Source organism: Falco biarmicus, chromosome 8 (assembly GCF_023638135.1).
Source record: "Falco biarmicus isolate bFalBia1 chromosome 8, bFalBia1.pri, whole genome shotgun sequence".
NCBI lineage: Eukaryota > Metazoa > Chordata > Aves > Falconiformes > Falconidae > Falco > Falco biarmicus.
The window spans coordinates 12,559,214-12,578,657 of record NC_079295.1 but is presented as its reverse complement, the minus strand read 5'-3'; the positions used below and the strand labels follow the sequence as shown (position 1 = coordinate 12,578,657).

Genomic DNA, 19,444 nt, shown 5'->3' with positions numbered 1-19,444 from the left:
GAGCAACTGAGGACTGGGTGCAATGATAGGACAGTAGCAGCAAGTCTGAGATAGATTGTTATAAACATGTTTCATATCTCCATCAAAATGATCTACAAAAAAAACCTCAAACAAACACCAACCTCATAGGCTGGTTCCAGCACTTTGGAAACATCATGTTAGTGCACTTCAAATCACTACTGGATGAGAAACAGTAAAAAGCATGAAGCATTAGAGCATCCTACACATTTTGAGCATCCTCAAAAGACCATCTGTTGTCATTTCAAAAAACATTTAATGGCTGGCTAGCCCGCAAAATTCAATAAAATCCTCTTTAGTTGCAATATGAATTTAAAATCCAGTACCAAGGTACTTTATTATATGAACATTTTATTACCTAGGTTTTAAAACCAACTGGAATACATAACGTGGTTTAGTATTAAACAGGGCAACTTAACTCATTTTATTTCCTTTCTCTATTGCCTGCATTTTCTGATAGTTCAAAAAAAAAAAAAAAACAAAACCCCAACAACCAGTTCTGGGTTTTTTTCTCTAGCATTTTAAGGAAAATTGAACTTTTATGTTTTTATTAGCATTCTGGGAAGAGCTTCTTCCTGGGCAAAATCATCTCTGAAGTCAGTGGAATACCATTTGGCCTGAAAAAAAGGGGGGTCAAAGAAGGGTAAGAAAAAAGTATGTAAAGACTTTAAGATGCACACGTGAAAGGGGACTGCAAAATGACGGATTACAGTATATCCAACATCTGTTACTGTATAGTCAAAACAGATTGTTTCACTTCTCCCTTTTGATCAGTCGTGATCATTTATGCTTCCATTTGCCTTTATGTTCTGTTCTTGGTACTTGTGAAGCTGCTCCATAAAGCCAGGATTTGGACAAGCCGCGGGCCTTGCATTTTTCACCAAGGAAAAGGCTCTAGCAAAACTCAGTCCTTCTGAATTCATTAGAAAACCTGTGACTACTGCCGCTGCACGGGAGACTCCTGCATTACAGTGGACCAGTACCACACCATCCTTCAAGAAACAAATGGAACATTAAGTCAGGATATTCATTAAATAGATAGTAACAAGTACTAGAAACCTTATATAAAAATCTGTTAAGACTTATTAAAAGCTCCTTGATGAGTTCCAAGCAAATATTTACACATACAAGTGACTCCAAACACAGATATACAAGCCCAAATTAAGTATTTTTTGAACCAAGGCCACTTCATAGTTATCAAATACTTGAAACCTAATTCATACCTTAGAACTAAAAAACATTCCTCTGTCCCTTTCCCCAAGACAGCAGCCCCCTCACGTAAAAAACAAATCACAGATGTCTGAAATGCTAAGATATCTGATCTAATTGGCTGCCAATTTTAAAATAGATTTTATTTCAAATATGGCAAGGAATTTACTTGACTGTATCTTGTTACCAGGTTAAAAACATAACAAGGCAGCAAACAGCTAGGCACAGAGGCAGATTTTAGAACATCTTGGAATTTCAGTCACACGTTTCTTGCATGCTATGGAGTTCTTCCATGAAGATTTTGGATAAGCAGGATCATGCACAGAAACAGAAAAAACAGAAAAGAGACGACATGATTTGCAATAAACGTCTACTTCCCCATCACAGTGCTGACACAACTGTAGTGGCTGATACAACTACAGTCCCTTAACTGGGGACTAAGGTGCAAAACCCGAAACTACCGAAACTCGCATAAAGTCACAACTGTTTCTCCTGGGTTTTAAATTCACGCTTACCCTCAATTATCTGTAAAAGTAATGGTTTTATCCTACCTAAACATTTCCCACACAACCTTTGAAACCTGAATGACTCTTTAAACAAACACTGCAAGTTTCATTAAGAAATAACAGGCATGAGTTAACACAGAGACAACTAGACAACCTAGTGTGAGCCAACGTTTGCAAGGCCCAGGCTTCACGATCCTGTTGTGTTTGTACATCAGGCTATGACTCAAGAAGGCTTAGTCTAAACTGTCTGCCAAATGCCACTTTCACACACCCAAAAAAAAAACCCCAACACAAAACAACCACAAAACCAAACCCCTAGCATCTACATGTTCTGAATAAAGATATTGATACATGACACAATGTGCTGAATGAGTTTATTCTAGATATAAACAGCCCGCTCTGTCTGCCCTAGCAGGTGCAAATTATTCAATGGGCATTTTACTCGGACAAAAAAGAAGAGCTCATAACCACCAGGGTTCCTTTCCAGGAACTTGATGGTTTATGTTACAGACCCAGGAGTTGCATTTATCCAGTGTATTAATAAACACGCAGAGCAGAAAATGGTTCCTGCTCCAAAAATCTTCCAGTTTAAATAATAAGACAAAGTGGTATGGAATTGAGTGTAATTATCCTTGTTGAAGAAATGCCAAGCTGAGACAAGAAGAATGACTTGCTCAAGTTAACACAAGATTATGACAGAGCTAGGAACTGAATCTAAGCTCCTGCATCCCAGCACAATCAACCACAATACCACCCTTTTTTGCAATGAAAATCACATCCACTTTGCATTGCCTGCTGAGAATTGTACTCTTCATTCCCTTTCTCACATTCGGAGGGGCATGCCTCCTCATCACACAGACTAGGCAGAGTGGAAAGCAGATTTGTACATGTATTTCAACTCCCTGAGGAAGTGCCAGTGGTGACCTGTAAATCCACTACCTCCTTTATAATAATGACATCAAAATTATTACATTGAAAATATTTATGCCACTGCTAATAAAGCAGTTGCTGAAGCTTATTCACTGTAGATCTGGAGTAGTTTTTACTGATTCAGTGGGAGTTATTTTAGACATAATGTACCATAACCAAGATCAGTATCTAGCAGTGGCAGTGAGGGTAAAAAAAACAAGCATTGGAAGCAGTCCTTTTTTCTTTGTGCAGTTCATGCTTTATTTTCTTCTTTCACATTTATGCATTTCTTTTTTTAATGACAGTTCTGTTGTACATTGCCAAAAATTACAGAGTGATATCCATGGAATAGAACTGAAAATTGCTGGACATGAATGAACATGGGCAATAACACTAAACCAAATTTAATCGTAAGGACATTTAGCTTTCCTTGCTAAATCCCATCGTTGCTTTATACAGAGATTCATTTGGCATGCTACTTCTTAACTGATTTTGTATATAGATATGAATACAGAATAAAAGTGAGAAACTGACTGCAGATAGGACATTAATCTCTATTTACCAAGAACTTCTTCCTCTGATCCTGACAGCCTATTTTACTTTGCAGTGGTGCCAGGGCTTTTTCTTTAGGAGGGACAGAGGGAGCAATAAGGAGAGATATTCATGAAAATGGATCCCTGGAAAGGCAATATTTTAAAGTTTTTCTAATTAAATATGAAACAGAACAATAAAAAACAAATCCCTCATTCATAGCACTATGATCTGATATGGGTCACCTAACATGTCACGGAAAATCTGCCTGCCAATTTGGAGCCTAGAAGAAAAGGTGAGCTCTGATCAGTATCAGAATTTGTACTATGGCATCTACAGACTTAGGCAGTTACAGTTTTAGAAAAGTCAATCCTGCTACAAGTACCAGCTGGCATGACTTACTGAACAGTGCAAGCTTTACTTGCATTCTCTAATTCAAGTGCTCTCATACTTCTCCATTAAGTTAATCACGTTCTAGTAATAATTTCTCATATATCACGCTCTCTCACCAGTGAGCATCTCTCCCTCCCCCATGTTAGGGCATGAAACTAGTATCTTTTTGTGATTACTTAAGCAGAATAATAATTTGTGACACAATTTATCATAAGCTCTTTTAGCGCTACTTTAACAAAGCAAATAAAGTACTTCAAACCTTCCAGAGCTCTGTCTCCGCACACTACTATCACATGCTTCACGAAATGATCCTGAAGAATATCTCTTCCATCAATCACCTGCTCTTTCACCCAACTCTCCTATTAGAAAACTATAAATTCTGCTGTAAAAGTTTTCAGAATTCCCTAGCTTACAAAACAGTAACTGGACATGAACACCAGAGGCAGAAAGCTACACGATGCAGTTATGAATGGCAAGTCTCATTTAGAAATTAAGTGGAAACCGTAACTAGAAACCTTGAAAAGGTCATTAAGCGACAATGCGTATCACATACCTCATAAATGATAAATGAGAGAAGGAAAGAACACTGTGTGACACAAAGAAAGCTGGGGCAAGATTATCTTCTTTTATCCCAATCTACATAAATAATGAATATAGTAGATATGGTGGAATAGCGTGCAATAAGGTCCAAGCAACGGTTGTCGTAAATTACACAGTAAGCCTAAACTTAATAAATATGAGTCAGGGATGGTCTTGGTTACAGACAAATCTGCCAAACGACCCCAGAAGGAGTCCCCTCACCCTATTTCCTATGTTGCATCTTTTTCAGGATTTTGTTAGCAGTTAAATCACAAGTTGGCTCCAAGACTAGTAACACATTCTCTTGACAGTCTTGGTACGTAATTGTGTGTGAATTCATGTCTCAATGTGTTTCATCTTCAATAGACAACCAAGGAAAAGCACAAGGATGGCGGATGACTGCTGACAAACCACACAGATCTGTAAAAGCCCCGTTAGGCTTGCTTCTAATCCAGAACAACATCCCCAGTGGATAAAGTACAGAAAGTAAAGTTTCTCCTTTCCCCTCTGTCAGATGTAGTGACTTGGACTCACAAAAGGATTTCTTTAGATAAAGTCAGCTCCTAGTCCAACTGTATTAAAGAAGAACTTCTCTAAGACACGTAAGACAGTCATTCTGAAAAAACAACGTTGCAGGGAATGGGGATTAACAGCAGCACCATGTCTCTAGAAATGCTTAGAAATTGCTTGGATTGTCTATCTAAAATTGGAAAAGGCAATGGCAAAACTATTCATTTGGTACCATGCTTTCTTTTGACAAAAAAAGCTGCTTTAGATTTTAAAGTAGTGTAATAAATAATCTAAACAGGATAACTACTAACATTAATTATTGATAAACCATACCTGGATCTTGGCTTTCTCAATAAACTCAAAACATTCTGGGAAATAGGAGGTGATGTCAGTTTCTGGGAGGTCCAGAATAGAAATGGTCTTGTAAATAAAGTCATCGAGGAAGGCATTTTGGACTCCATATGCCACATTTAGAACATGAGTAACCTAAGGAAAAAAAAAAAAAGGGGGGAGGGGGGCCAGAAAAAGACAATTTCTGAAGACAGCAAGCAAAATGAGCAGTAGTAGCAACAGTAAATTATTCTTTAGGCATACACAGACCGTACCTTCCAGAACAGCAGCATTCAGTTGTACATATGTACGCTGTTTATGGTATACTTTTCTCCAAGCAAAGTTTCAATGCATGTTAAAATATACTGTGATAAAATTCAGTTTCCTTGATTTTTTTTGTGAGGAAAAGATCTGTGCTCAACCAAACACAAACTAAATTAAGGATTTTCAACAGAAAAAGGAGTTGTCAGCACACAGATGGAAAATAAAAGAGAAAGCTATAGGAATAAGAGCACAGACCACACAAAAATTGCCCAAATTTCAACCCTGCCCTAACCCATCAGCTTAATCTTTCTTCTACTGAGTTATTAGTACCATCTACTGCAGCAGAAGGATTTCAAAGTAAACTATACCTGCGCTTGGCAGGTGAGACCACCTCTAGCCTCCTGCCCTCTTGCTCAGCCCAGGCTATGGCCAGGTTGTGGGTTATTGTAATTTACAGCGAAATGACATTTATGTGGCCCCAGATGCCGGCCTAGTGCCCCACTGCCCTGCAGGAGCACCGCTGCCCCAAGGCCTTATCGCCCCACTACTGTGACACAGAAGAGTGAAAAGACCAAAGCTCGGGGCAGACTTCGGGCTGCTGCTTTGCCTCGTGTGTCCCACCCACCCGCACTGGGCATGGCGGCCTGATGCTGCTCCCATTCCAAAAGGGCGACACACACGGCACAGCGCGGGACCTGTCCCATCGACGCCTCCACACCAGCCGCCGGCTGGCAGCACCCCAGCTTCTCCCGAAGGCCACCGGCATCCGCCCCTCTGCAAACGGAGCTGCTTCTAACACCGCCAAGGTGATACAATTTTCCTGAAGTTACTCAGGACTATTCCAGCCTTTTTCAGAAGAACTCCACCAGCCACACTGCGCCAGGTGCACTCCGATCTCCGTGTCACCTCACCTTATACTTTTTCATCGTCTCCAGGTCGTGAGCAGCATCCTGCGACCCTGAGGAGAGAGGGGGCCCAGTTGCTACGCCAAGCGGGCTGCCCCGCTGCAGCCAGGCCCCCGACGCCCCTCGGGCCCCCTCCGGCACCCGGCGCCCGGTCCCCCCGCCCCCCCGGTCCTCCCAGCGGCCCCCGGCCCCGCTCACCCAGCAGCAGCCAGGGTTTCACGACGCCGACCTGGAGGTCGGCGCTCAGGTCCTGCACGAAGCCGCCGCCGGGCGCCGCCTCCGCCTCCTCCTCCACCTGCAGGCAGGCGCCGCGCCACGTCTCGATGATCCTCTTGCCCGTCAGCGTCGTCACGCGGGTGCGCTGCCTCCGCAGGTTGGCCCGGGAGAAGCTGCGGATCTCCTGGGTGAGGGAGTGCATCGCCCGGCGCCGCCGCTCGCCCGCGACTGACGGCAAGGCCCGCCGGCGCCCCGCCCCTCCGCCCGGCGCCCCGCCCCTCCGCCCGGCGCCCCGCCCCTCCGCCCGGCGCCCCGCCCCTCCGCCCGGCGCCCCGCCCCTCCGCCCGGCGCCCCGCCCCTCCGCCCGGCGCCCCGCCCCTCCGCCCGGCGCCCCGCCCTTCCCCGCCCTTCCGCCCGGCGCCCCGCCCCTCTGTAGGCCGAGGGCCAGCGCCCTTATTGGCTGCCGGGCCCTCGGGGCGGAGCCTCGGCGCGCGGGGCCGGGACGCGCGGGGCCGTCTCATCTCCGCGCTGAGGGGGCGTGAGGCGGCGGCTGGGCGCAGGCGCGGGGGCACGGCGGGGCTTGTCTCGCCCGGCTTCATTATGGGCGGCGGGGACCGGGCCGGCCTCACCGGGGTGGGCACCGTGGCCTCCTACCCGCTGTGCTTGGCCCCCGGGGCCACCGCTGCGAGAAGTGACTCCCTGCGAGGCGTCCAGCTCGCTCCGGGCTCTGTAGCGGGGCCAGTCACAGGGGGTTTGCCAGTGCTTTGCTTTTAGTACTGTAAGCCTGTCAGAAAGTTTTGGGTTCACCTAAAAATTTGGTGGTGGGTTGGTTGTTGTTTTTTTCTAACTAGTATTTGTGGGGCTTTGGTCTGGCAGTGAACAATGCAGCAGTCTAATTAAAGCAGCCTTTCAACTGTCAATGCCTGTTTATTAGGTAAGTGCGGCTGTTTTGAAAACCCAATCACACAGCAATGCCTGTCTGAGTGTAATTAGGCCTTGCTTCATGGGAAAACACTTAGAAAATACTTGAATTAAGTATTTCCCACACACACACACACACACACACACCCTCCCTCCGGAACCTCTGGGCTAGTGGCCAAAGGCTAAACAAAATCATCTTCTTAAATTTACCAAAGAGGCTACGTAGGAAGAAAAGGGAGGCAAGGTGAGACTGGTTTCCCTTATTCACAATCCCCTCAATGCCTGTGTGCTCGTGTTCTCTACAGAGTACTATTTGTAGTGTTCCACAAAAGCGAAATTTTTGTTTGTGCAGTTAAATGGTAATACCGTTAACTTAAATTGTGCCAAACATACATTTCAGGGCATTTTCAACAATCCACCATGCCGGTTTGTAAAATAAGGATGCATTATTACGGTACTTCCCCTCTCAATGTTACAATATTTCTCAAAGCTGTGCTGGCAGGATGTGATGACTCTGAAAAGATCCTTCTGATAGTTCCCTAGAACGCAGTACAGAACAGTGGCAACTCAGTTCCACGTAAAGAGGTCTACAAATGCCCTGTCAATTCAAGAAACAGAGAATGGTGTTAGGGACTGCAAGAGCATAAGTTATTTCTGGGAATGCCAGAGGCAATCTCCTGATAGGAATTAGACGTAAACCCAAGTTCATCTGAAAAAGGCAGAACACCCCCCACACCATCTGGAAAAGCAAGATTCTAAACCAAGAGATAAGATCAAGGAAGATGCTTAGGGCAGGGAGAGGAAGAGAATAGGGATTTGGGCTGGATCAGGGATCAAGGTAGCAAAGATGCCAAACAGAACGCTGCAGGACAAAACATAATTCTCATAATGCTCAGCAATTGCTTTCTGCAACAAAAATTAAATTTCGAATACAAGTAGGAGGTTTTGTAATATTCTGCATGGTGGATGTGTATTCAGTAGCCTCTCTGAAAGTGGACTGTGACTCACAGCAGTTAATAACAATGTAGAAGTTGATTCATTCATTTTTGTTAAGGTCTACTCCATAATTTTGATGCAATTAATAACAAGAAAGCAATGGAAAGCTTTAAGCTAGCAATTTCATAGTGTTTCATGGCTGTTTTTCAAGCTGCATTGGCTTGCTGCAGCTGCCGCTGTGAAAGACCAAGAACAGTACGGTATCCAGCAAGAATGCGGAGAGCCTCATGCCTCAGGAAATTGGCAAAGCCTGAGCAAAATTTGCTTGCAGTCCAGACCCAGAAGCCTGCCCTTAGAATAGCAAGGCTGTAGGATGTGCTTTGTAACCAACTTCTGCCCCATACAAGTATGGAGCTTGCTGTGTAGGCGTTTGCAAGACTAAGCTGTGACAGATCTGTAAGATACTTGCAACTAAACTTAATAATACAACTACATGTTGTTCCTTAACCTCTGAGGAAGAGCCTGCAAGATGTGCGGACACAGAAAAGCAGCTGATGCCAAAGTATTCAAGTCATTTTCTGCTAGGAATGTTTATCATTGTTATAAATAGCTTAAACACCAGAGGTCACTACTGGACATAAAATCTGTATTATTGCTACCTCTCTGAAATCCAAATATTCCCCAGGTGTTTATATGCAGAATTAGTATATTATTATGTAATTAGAGTGTCCATATCATAAGCATTAGATCTAGCCCGAGTATTCACAGATACTAGTTTTTGTAATACAGGCGTTTACATGCTGCTGTCAAGTTGTTTGTACTTTCCATTCCAAGACAGAAGAGAATTGTGACATTAGAGTTTAAAATTGGTATCTCAGTTCACAGATGAACACTCCCTCTTGCATGCTTTGCTGAGGGTAGAAGACTTCTCCAAATATATGGTAGGAGCAGGATGCTCTCTCCGCTTCATTGGTTGAATGCATTTATGGTATTGCTGGATCTTCAGGTCTTGAATAAGCTACCTACAAATGCAAATGTAGTAGAATTTTATATCTTTTTTAAGTTCATGGTTCTTCTGTTTTGTCTGTCTAGAAATTCAGCAGAACCTGTTCTAGTGGGTATTAACCAAGAAATGTGTAACACAGACACTAATTATTACAGAAAACTGCTTGTACATATTCAGAAAGCTCATACGACGATACGTCATCTCTGTTGTATTTGTTTCCTTCCACTGTTCATTTTAGTCTAGGTACTGCCTGTATTTATCAATGCAAAAGAGCTACCTTCTATCAGAGAAATGATAACCAGACATTCCAGACAGGTAAATCTGAGAAACCAGCCTTGCATTCCGAAAAATGCGTATGTTAGAGGGTTGAACTTGATTGTAAAATGCACCAAAAATTGAGAGATGATTGCTTATGTTAGTGATTTACCTGAAGCGGAGGATCAAACCCTAATTAGTACACTAATTGCATCATGTTTCAAACTGCAATAACCAGATGACTTTGAGGAGTAAGAGAAACTGGGCAAAAATCAAAATATTATCAACTAATATCTAACCAATAATACAAGCCTCTGCTGCAGACTGTACATTCATTAATTGAAAATAACTGAGAAGTTGAAAATAACTGTGTGCACCAGTTGGTCACAGGATGACTGTGAATCACGAATGTAGTGTGGTAATGAGAAAAGCAAGTGTGACCATGGAATGCATCAGGAGTTATTTAAAATAGAAAGAGGGAAATAATAATGCTATTGTATGAAGTTCTAATAAGCTTTTTTGGAAGTGTATTGCACTATTTGGCAATGACTGTATTCAAGATGATCTCATACTTGAAACAAGTGCAAAGAATAGCTTAAATCTGAAATTGCCCTATGTAGGTTAGGCTGTCATCAAAGCACACCGTGGTATTTGGGCCCCTTGGGACTGACAGCTCCACATCCATACTGACTTGAGCGGGAGAAGCCCCCTGGCACAGTAACTATTTCACCACCATTTGCGCCAACACACATGCAAGCACTCCTAGCAATGGCTTCTCTGCCTCATGCACTCCAGAACGGTGAGCCCCACACAGCGTGGAGGCTCATACCTGATGCAGAGTCTCCGTTTCATCTTTGCGAAGTTGTCGATGCATGATGCCTACTCCTGCTGTCTCTCCTGTTGCTGAAGAAGAGAGCAATTTGGAGGCACGAGCTCAGGATCATTCAGACCCTAAACAACAGGGTAAGATGGTACATGGGAGGATGGCAGGAACATGACATGCTCATGCTTCCCTTCAGAGGCATTTGCTCTGACATGAGTCTGTGCTCCATGCCATTTCCCTCACATAGAGAGGATCTGGCTGAGAGACAACCGCTTATTTATTCTCATCCATTTGTTTTCCATGCTTTAGACTTGTCTACATCTGGTAGGCATGGAAAGAATATTCTGGAACAAAACTAGAGTACCAGCAAAGTGAAAGGGAGATTGATGGAAAATGGCTTGTCCTCTTCCCCAGCCTGGCTGTGTACCTTGTCCCATATCCTGAATCTGGATGCAGGTATTATACCTCTTTCATCCTGGTATCCAGTAACATGCCTGGAAAATCTATCTTAAGTGGGATCCTGACTGGAAGTGAAACATATGACCTTAAAAAAATACCAAAGTGTAGACAAAATCTTGAAATGGCATTTCTGGAGAAGAATGAATTTGTAGCAAGGACTCTTCTGGAACTGAATATAGTGAAGAGTGAAAAGTCCGCAAGGATTCTCAGTTTTGTGTACTGAGATCACTGCATCGCTGAGGTGAGACATAGAGGCTGAAGAAACTAAGCTTGCCAACTATTGTAGGGTTTGGTGTTTTCTTCCATGATAGCAGGAATAAGGGGTAAAGGCAGGGGCAGATTATTAAGCATTTTAGAAGTGTTGCGGTACTAGCTGGTCTAAATGGGGAAAGTTATGGGAAGCAGGGCCATGCTGAAGGCTGCATTCAGCAAGTTATCAAAACAAAAAGTTGACAGGGCACTCCTGCACATATTGCTGCAGTTACACACACTGTAGCCTGGTTGTTAGTGAGCCAAGCTTTAGTGTAAGGTGTTAGTTTGTTTCTGGATTTCTGGCTCTGCCAATTTTAACACATTAGAAGCGCTAGACCCTATTGGCTAAACAATGTGCAGTTACTTGTTTGTGAGAATGGGGTGAGGCCAGAGGTGCTGGGAGTCTCCTTGAAATTTTTTTAAGCTTTGGTTCTGCATAATTGTGGTGCTCATTTACTGCTGCAGAGGGTTTCCCATGGTAAGGGGTAGTATATATCCTAAGCATGCCTTTACATATCCTCTCTTCCTGTACCCCTTTAGCATACAAATCAAAACATCCATTAAAGCTATGCTTCTTGGGTATGCCACATCATTCTTGACCAGCTTTACCTATGTTGTGTTTCTTCAGGTGAAAGCAGAGGATGCATCTTGGTCCAGCCTGGAAAGAGCTGGTTCCTCAAGTCTTTGAGTCTGTAGCCTGGGAGACTGAGTTGGCCATCTGCCTCTGCCAGCATGCATATGAAAGCCCAGTCCCCACTGCAAAAGACTGTGAGCAATCAGGGGCCCGGTGGTTGTTCCTAATAATATTAGTAATTCTGTGGACCTCCACCAAACACTACCTTCTATCCCTGGACTGAAGGGTAGCCAGCTTCACTTCATGCTATTTATTTATTTCAAGCAGCATTGCATGCTGGTTCTTCTAAAGCTAGTCTGAACCAGTAGTGTTTTCACTGGCATATCTCTTCATATTGCTGCAGGGAAATTTCCCCAGAAGCAAAGCCGTGCTCATAACCAAAGGCATGGCCCTACAAACACTTAGCAGGGCATTTCTCTGCTCTCACCACGCTTTGTGAGCAATCTATGCAAATGAGCAGCCTGACTCACTGATCTAAAGATGTATATTTTTAGAGTGTGTGATGGATTATGCTGAATAATGAGCACTGAGGAACAGAGTAGAATGCAAAGCTGAAATGTTTAATGGCCATAGAGAGTATCCCTGGGGACGTGTTGGGGTGAGGAGTCTGGCACAACTCCTGTTTGCGTTACGTAAGTAGGATCTGAATTCCAGCCCCCATTGCGCTCAGGTGTCTCTTCTCCAGGAGCACTTTGACTTGCTTCAGTGCAGTCATGTGTGAGCGAAGAGGTCGATGTAGCTATAGATATGAAGCTTGGTGTAAAACTGGGTATGTCAGCTCATTAGCAGAGACACAGGCAAAGTTAATCAGGGGAAGGAACAGTCTATTAGGAAGCTACAAAAATGTGACCCACTTTAACAAAAATGTAGACGCATGAAACTCCTTCGATTCCAGCTGGCTGCTCTGCCGAGGAGTGCTGGTTAACTATACAGCTAGCACAGACCATCAGTCACCAAGGCAGTTGTTCTCCACCATTTGTGTGTTATTTCATTTTAAGAATACCTTCACTTCAGAGAAGTTAACTTTGCCATGCGGCCTGAAAAGAACCTGTAAGGGTCGAGACCTTCAAAAAGAAAAGAGAAAATCAAAGCTTTTCCAGAGAAATGATGTTAACATAGGTGAGTTTCTCTAATGTTTTCAAGTCCTTTGAAACCTGAAGCATGGATTTCTTTCTCCATTTTAGGGGGTGGGGGTGAAGTAAAAGGTAAAGATAAAATTATGATTTTTCAGTGGCTAACCATTAGGACTACTCACAATTTGGCTTATATCAGAACACTTAAAACAGCAATTTTCACTGCGCAGTTCAGCTTCTAGCAGCCTAGTTCTGCATAAATGCAATTAATCTGTCTCCCAACCTTCCTGTTTTTCTACAGGTTTCTTTCAGTGGTCATTCAAAGACATGAAAGCTACTTTAGAAAAAAAGTCCCTAGAAGTCTCTCTTACAGCAAAGTCCAAGCCTACAGCTGGAAAAGTTAAAATTAAAGAAGGAAAAATCAAAGTTCATTTCAGAGTTCTTGTAGCATCTTACGTGTAGCTTTTGCTTATGTGTAGCTTCCACAGGCATAATAAAATATTAATGTTACGATTTGTACCCGGATGCATAGCAAGTTTTTCTGGTTCAAAGAGTTCAAGAAGGAAACCATTATAGCTTCTAGTCAGGATCATAAACCGAATGCAGTAGGAGAATTATTTTGTGGATTAGCTTAGTCAGACATGGAAGTAGGACCTATTCTTACTGTTCACCATGAAGCGATGCCTTCTGTAAGTAGGGGTTAAGGTGAGGTGGAATATGCGTAAGCATAGCATTTCACTTCCTGCAAAAAAAAAATATTTGGAGAATATGGTTCCTCTGCATGCCCTTTTCTTGCCTTAGCACATTGCTAATGCTGCATTGTGCTTGCATGCTTGTGTGTGGGAAGAAGTTCCCTGCAGGCAGGGAAGGAATATTAAGCTATCTGTGCCCTATCTTGTTCTACATCTATAGCTTGATCCATCCAGCCTAGAGCTTCCTAATAACTTCCGTCCCACTAACAAGGAGAGATCTAATTTTCCTTTCCCTCTCAAAATACAAATAACTCAGGTAGGACCTGGCCTATGTTATTTCTTCAAATTCCTATATGCAAGACACAGTTAAGCTAAGTGAGCTTTTGCTACAGAACCCAAAAAGTTTGCATGCCTTCAGAAGGCGATGGACATATTCATAGAAAAGGAGTAGATCAACAGGTATTAAACGCAAGACAGTGTCTCTGGCTCCCGAAGTCCCAGAGCCACAAACTGTTGGAGTCTGGGAGTACATTCTGCAGCAGCAGTGGTACACGCTTGTCTGTTCTCACACTCTTCCTTAGTGCTCTGTCCTTGGATAGAGACAGGATACTGAGCTGGATGGGCTTTTAGTCTGACCAACTTCCTACGTTTTTGTTTTCTTTCTGGTCAAGTGAATAATTAAAATGAGTAAACTTAGCATTATAGAATTTAAAAATTCCATAAAATAGAATTTAAAAATTCCATAAAATTGCTTCATAATTTAATTACATAAAATCCCTGACCCTAGAGGCTATATCTGTGACCTGTAAGAAAATGCAAATTGCAGGCGGCAAAGTAAAGCCTTACTGGTCGACAGTGTTGATGGGATAAAAGCTATGATCATAACTAAGTTTATAATGTGATATTGTACGTCGGCAAAGAAAGCAATACTGCTGGGATTTATTTTTTGCTGTCAGGACGGGGATAGATGCATCTAGCAATACCTGGGGGATAGCTAAAGGTATTTGAAAACCAGGGCTTCAAAAACAAGAAGAGAACTGATAACTGAAAGACGTTCCTAGAAAAAGAGGTAACATCCTGGAATATACACATATGCACACACACACCCAGAAAAAACTAATGATTTTTGGTATACTGCAGAGTCAAAGAATGACCAAGATTGACCTACACTGTCTCTTAGTGTTTGATATTTTTCTTTTATTCTTCAATAAGCAGAAAGAGTGAAAGGTCAGGGTTTTTTAACTATGTCTTCTCTTTGAGTATTTCAGTAAAGAGAAAATATAGAATCATCTTGCTGAAACTCACAAGTTACTCCTAACTTTATCTTATTTAATCATTACTTTTAAAGTAGCCAAAGCTTCCATTCTGTTTTCTTATTAAAATACTTGACTATTTTGGGTTTTTTTATGGAATTCATTTTTACATTTAGACCATAAATTAAGTTCAAAATGACATAGCAAAGTTTTCTGGTTTACTTCAGAAACTACATATAATTCATTTAGACTAATGGTAGAAAATCACAAATTTGGATGTCAATGTGAATACATTTGATGTAATTAATTTACTACTTTGATAACATCTTAATTAAGAACATTTCTTACCTTTGGGACTCTCTTGTCAGAACAAGTCATGACCAGCATTTCCCTTTCTTCCTTTTCCCCTGACATGTTTTAACCACACTTTCAAAATCACCAAAAGCTTACTGAATAACACTGTCCTTGAACATGAAAGACTTCTGTTCTATTTTAATTGTCAGGTTAAATGTCCTACCAAAAAGGCTGTTTAGTATTTAGAGTACCAGTCAATGACTTTTTGTGAGTAACACTGAGAGTTCTTGACTTTGCCTTAATTTTAAACCTTCACAAGTTTTCATAATAAATATTATTATATTCCACCATAAAAGATGGAATAGCTGTTTTCTGTCCAACCCTAAACAATGAGCTTCACTAATTCAAGCAGATGAAATCTTTGATGTTACTTTGCTAATAGTAACTTTGTTACTGGAATATAATTCAGCCAGTTGAACAAGAGATTACTTCTGACGTGAGCACTATCTATGAAGGGAAAAGATTTTCCTGGAGTAGAGACTATTATTTTCTTGTGAGTAGCACATGCTGAATCATTAACACTTTCATTATCAATGTCACAAAATATTGCAGGGAAAACAAAACCAAAACCCAGCCTTGGAAGATATGTGTAATGAGTTATACCTATAAACCCAACTTTTTTCAAACATGTTAAAAGGTGTTTAGGGGGACATCCTTTTAAAAAAAAAGACTTACAAACCCCCGAACACTATAAGAACAAAACCTCTGAAAATTTTACCACCAAAGAAGAAATGTATGTGGAAAGCTCTAAATGCAGTAGAAGTAATCTACGTAAGGAGATCCAGTAGGAGTAATTGGTATATATTTATATTTAATGATTTTATCACCTTTTAGACATAAAATTGTGTTTGTATTATTTCACATCCTGCTTTATAACTTTAAAGAGTACTACTTCAATTGAAAAAATATTTAAAAATACACAAAGCATTAGTTGTTCAACTAATCTATACAATCAAATTCTTTGATACTTAGTCCTCTACTTCACTGAAGGCAATCATGCAGTGTTTCCCTAGGGAACAAATCATTAGGAAATAAGTACTTTTGAAGTACTTATACTCCCTGTAGTAAAATTAGCATACCTGGTTTGCCCATAAGCAAAATTCTCTGCATCTTATTTCAAAAAAGAGCTGAAGGCTCTTCGAATGGCAAATGTTAAGAAGCAGAGTTATCCCGTCTCTTTTTCCAAATGAGGTAAATTTGAAGTTATGACCACATAAAATTTTATTGTAGCAATCTTAATAACCACTGAACTTTAATTCTGAGCTACTATTATTTAAGTATAAGCACTCCTCATTGTTCACAACCTTATCGTGTCTCTCCACACATAGTGATTCACACTGCATACTGGAGATAGACTTTTCTCATATTTATCACAGTATTGTTTCCATTTCTGATTTAAGTTGTATATTTCTGTGTTATGTGAAACAACTCTTATGGTTTTGTATACACTGAAATGATTCATATTTATTTGTCAAATGGAGAAAACACTACAGATGGAAATATGGAAGATAACTGCAGTAGGTTTTCACAATTTTTTACCCGTTCGATCGTAGCTCATGGGTGTGATGATTTGGGTGATGCTTGTGTCATCCATCTCCACTAGCTTGCTTTTCTCCACATGTTTTATCTATAAAAATCTACAGTTGGACTGTTCTGTCATATGTAAACCTCAAACTTTTAAAGGGAACATTTACCTTGATTTTTACTGTGATCAGTATTCAAGATCCCTACTGACTGGTTAATGTGATTCCTAGAAACAGTGGGGGAAACCCTTTCATTCTTTAGGTGTTCCCTGGGCAAAATTTTTCTCCCCTATATGTAGAGTAACTTTAAGGCAGAAGGCTTCTTTCTTATCCTTTTCTGGATAGACCGTAAAAGCCATCATATTTAAAGAGGTACGTGCTACTCCCCTGGATTCTCATGAGGGAAGGGAAAGAAAGAGAGGAAACAGAGAAACCTCTAATAGGTTATTTTTGTGCGTTTGTAACTGTAGCTACACATTAGTGCCTGGTGCTACCCTATTTATCTAGGACAGAAGTGAGTAACAGAGGCTAAAGAAAGTAGGTCAAAGCACACCAGCTTGCATGTGCCTGCCAAAGAAGGCTCTGTAGGTGGATCAAGATACTGAAAAATGTGGGGCCAACGGAAGCCCTGCAATTTTCCTGTGTGCTAGACTGCCTTGATGGGTCCTGTCTGGCTAGCTGGCATCTGTATTGCAGCACCCTTTCGCACAACTTTCTGATGACATCCCAGTTTCAAAGAGGACAGAAGTCATTCTTTGCAAACTGATCACTTGTGATTTATTCTGGTCAGTGGGAAGTTAGCATAGGCTAACTCATCTTTATGGTAAAGATTTGCAAGCATTAGTCATGCTGTCTCTAGTGGCCTCACAGACATCTGAGAGATCACTGTTGCTGCTGCTTGACTCTTCAGCCTGTAAGGAAACCGCAAATAAAATGCCCCTTCTAATCTAGCTGGACTCCTACTCCAGTGCCCTTTCTGATTTCAGTGTTTACCAGGATGTTTTTTAAAGCTGGTGATGTAACTCCTGCCTAGAAACCCAACCTAAGGTCTACACCCATATCAGTCCAAAACCTTACTTTAGATGGGTGACTCATTCCAACAGCCCTCCTAAGCTTTGTTTGATAGCCAGCGAGAAAACTCTTTAAATAATTTGCTCAATGGTTTCTGTAAGAGTTAACTGTAATCCTAATTCTGAAACTAGACAACTGGATCTAACCTACCAACTTGATTTCATCTTTGTTCTAAAAGTGATCAGTGCTTCAGACTGAAACAAGCCTAATCTTGGACCACCAATACTTTCTAAGCTCATTCTGTTTAGCCATGCTGGTAGCTCACATGTAACCAATTTTCTTCCTGTTGTCGCACACTTTCATAGCCACCAGGCTGACATTAGATTTGCCAGTTAAGCATTACTGGTTAGTCATGGACCTGGGACTCACTGAGGAAGCTCTCAAATGTTGGTAATGACCTGCTTCTCTACTGATTGAGGCTCATTCGCATAGCGTTGGACTAGAAGTTCTGGAGCAGGCTCATCATACTTGTCCCTCCAGTATGAGCAGAAATGCTCCTGTATTCTCAAACTGGCAGGTTTCTGCAGAGCATGAGAGAATAGCTGCCACAGGATTCATCATCTGTTTCAAACTGGCTTTGCACATCTCTTTGTGTCCTCCCCGTCCAATGTTCCCGTTCTTTTAAGTTCAAAGGCCTGGTATCTCTGAGCAACTGCTGCATGTCATGTAACAACCTTGGCTAGAAGGACTCGGAGACATGCACAAAATTGAACAGAGAGCTGGCACACATATGAACTTCATGTTAATGACAGAAAAGATTATAATAATGTCCAAATACCTGCAAAGAGAGGAAAAAAAGAGAACATGGGAAATTGCAGACATGTTGGCTTCATGATAGATTAAATAATGAAAAAGGTTTGGATTAATCAAGAAAATTATAGATTAAAATACAATGAATCTCTCAGCTTGGTTTAGTGAGGATGATAGATCTTTTGAACCTGTTTTTCAGATAAGATTAAAAGCCTGTCTGATAAAGGCAACTGTGTTTGTTCAATGCTATTTATTATTTTTATAGGTGATCTAAACAATAGTATAGCCTTTGAGTGGTAAAGTTGCCAGCCTTTGTGCCTTTACATGCAAATTTAACAATGTGATAAATATATATGTATTATTTTTTAATAAATACTGTGGCATGACCCAAATAATTGGGATTATGATGACCATTTAAAAATTCTGGTCTGTTCAAATAAGAGTTTGGTTTTATGTTTTGCATTCTTTCTACTTGAAAAGGAAATATTGAATGAAACGAGTCTGTAAAAGTTGCTTCTTGGCTTCTGTTGGCCACCTGGGCCCAAGTTGTGCAGTGGACTGTGCCAGATCACTCATGGGCAGCGCAGCTCCCGATGGCTGCCGCTTCACTGAAACTCCTGGTCATGGAGTTTTGAATAGTCTCCAGGTCAGAAGATGTTAAACCAAGGAAAAAAAAATGCAGACAGGAAAGGAAATATATATCTCTATAAATACTTCTACAGAAATGTAAGTTAGAAGTTTACCAAAGACTTAGGTGGCAATACAGTCTACTCTGCAGTAGTAAATTGTCCATTACATGTTCTAAAGTAGCAATGCTAGAAAAATACATATACCCTTCACATGCTTCACTGGACACCAGGTGGAGTTGTTATATGTGGAGCTACTTGGTAATTACTCTTTTGAAGCTTCTCAAACATCATTTTCGTTACTGCCCGAAAGCCCCACAGAGAACAGCACAATCAAACCCTGAGCTGAACAGAAAATTGACTTCAAAAGGACCAGACCTGAGCTCAAATCAAGTCCAAAGTGCTATTAGAAACTTGCCCTAAACTCGTATTTTCAGACTAAATAA

General features: G+C 41.4%; 1 protein-coding gene across 1 annotated transcript; it reads right to left on the bottom strand.

Annotated features, from left to right (window-relative positions):
• Nucleotides 1-297: 297 nt before the first annotated feature.
• Nucleotides 298-6,642, bottom strand: DUSP19 (dual specificity phosphatase 19). Its single transcript, XM_056348643.1, has 4 exons — nucleotides 6,353-6,642; nucleotides 6,161-6,207; nucleotides 4,989-5,141; nucleotides 298-1,010 (listed from the first exon to the last, which is right to left on the bottom strand). The coding sequence occupies exons 1-4, from the start codon at nucleotides 6,570-6,572 to the stop codon at nucleotides 789-791; spliced, it is 642 nt and encodes a 213-aa protein (XP_056204618.1). The 5' UTR covers nucleotides 6,573-6,642; the 3' UTR covers nucleotides 298-788.
• Between the last annotated feature and the right edge of the window lie 12,802 nt (nucleotides 6,643-19,444).

Bases quoted from the DNA above. Each gene is read 5' to 3' on its own strand.
- DUSP19 (XM_056348643.1), bottom strand. From the start codon at position 6,572: ATGCACTCCCTCACCCAGGAGATCCGCAGCTTCTCCCGGGCCAACCTG. The intron at 6,208-6,352 runs GTGAGCGGGGCC...CTCTCTCCTCAG, and splicing joins GAAACCCTGGCTGCTGCTGG to GGTCGCAGGATGCTGCTCAC. The intron at 1,011-4,988 runs GTATGGTTTATC...TGTTTCTTGAAG, and splicing joins TTGAGAAAGCCAAGATCCAG to GATGGTGTGGTACTGGTCCA.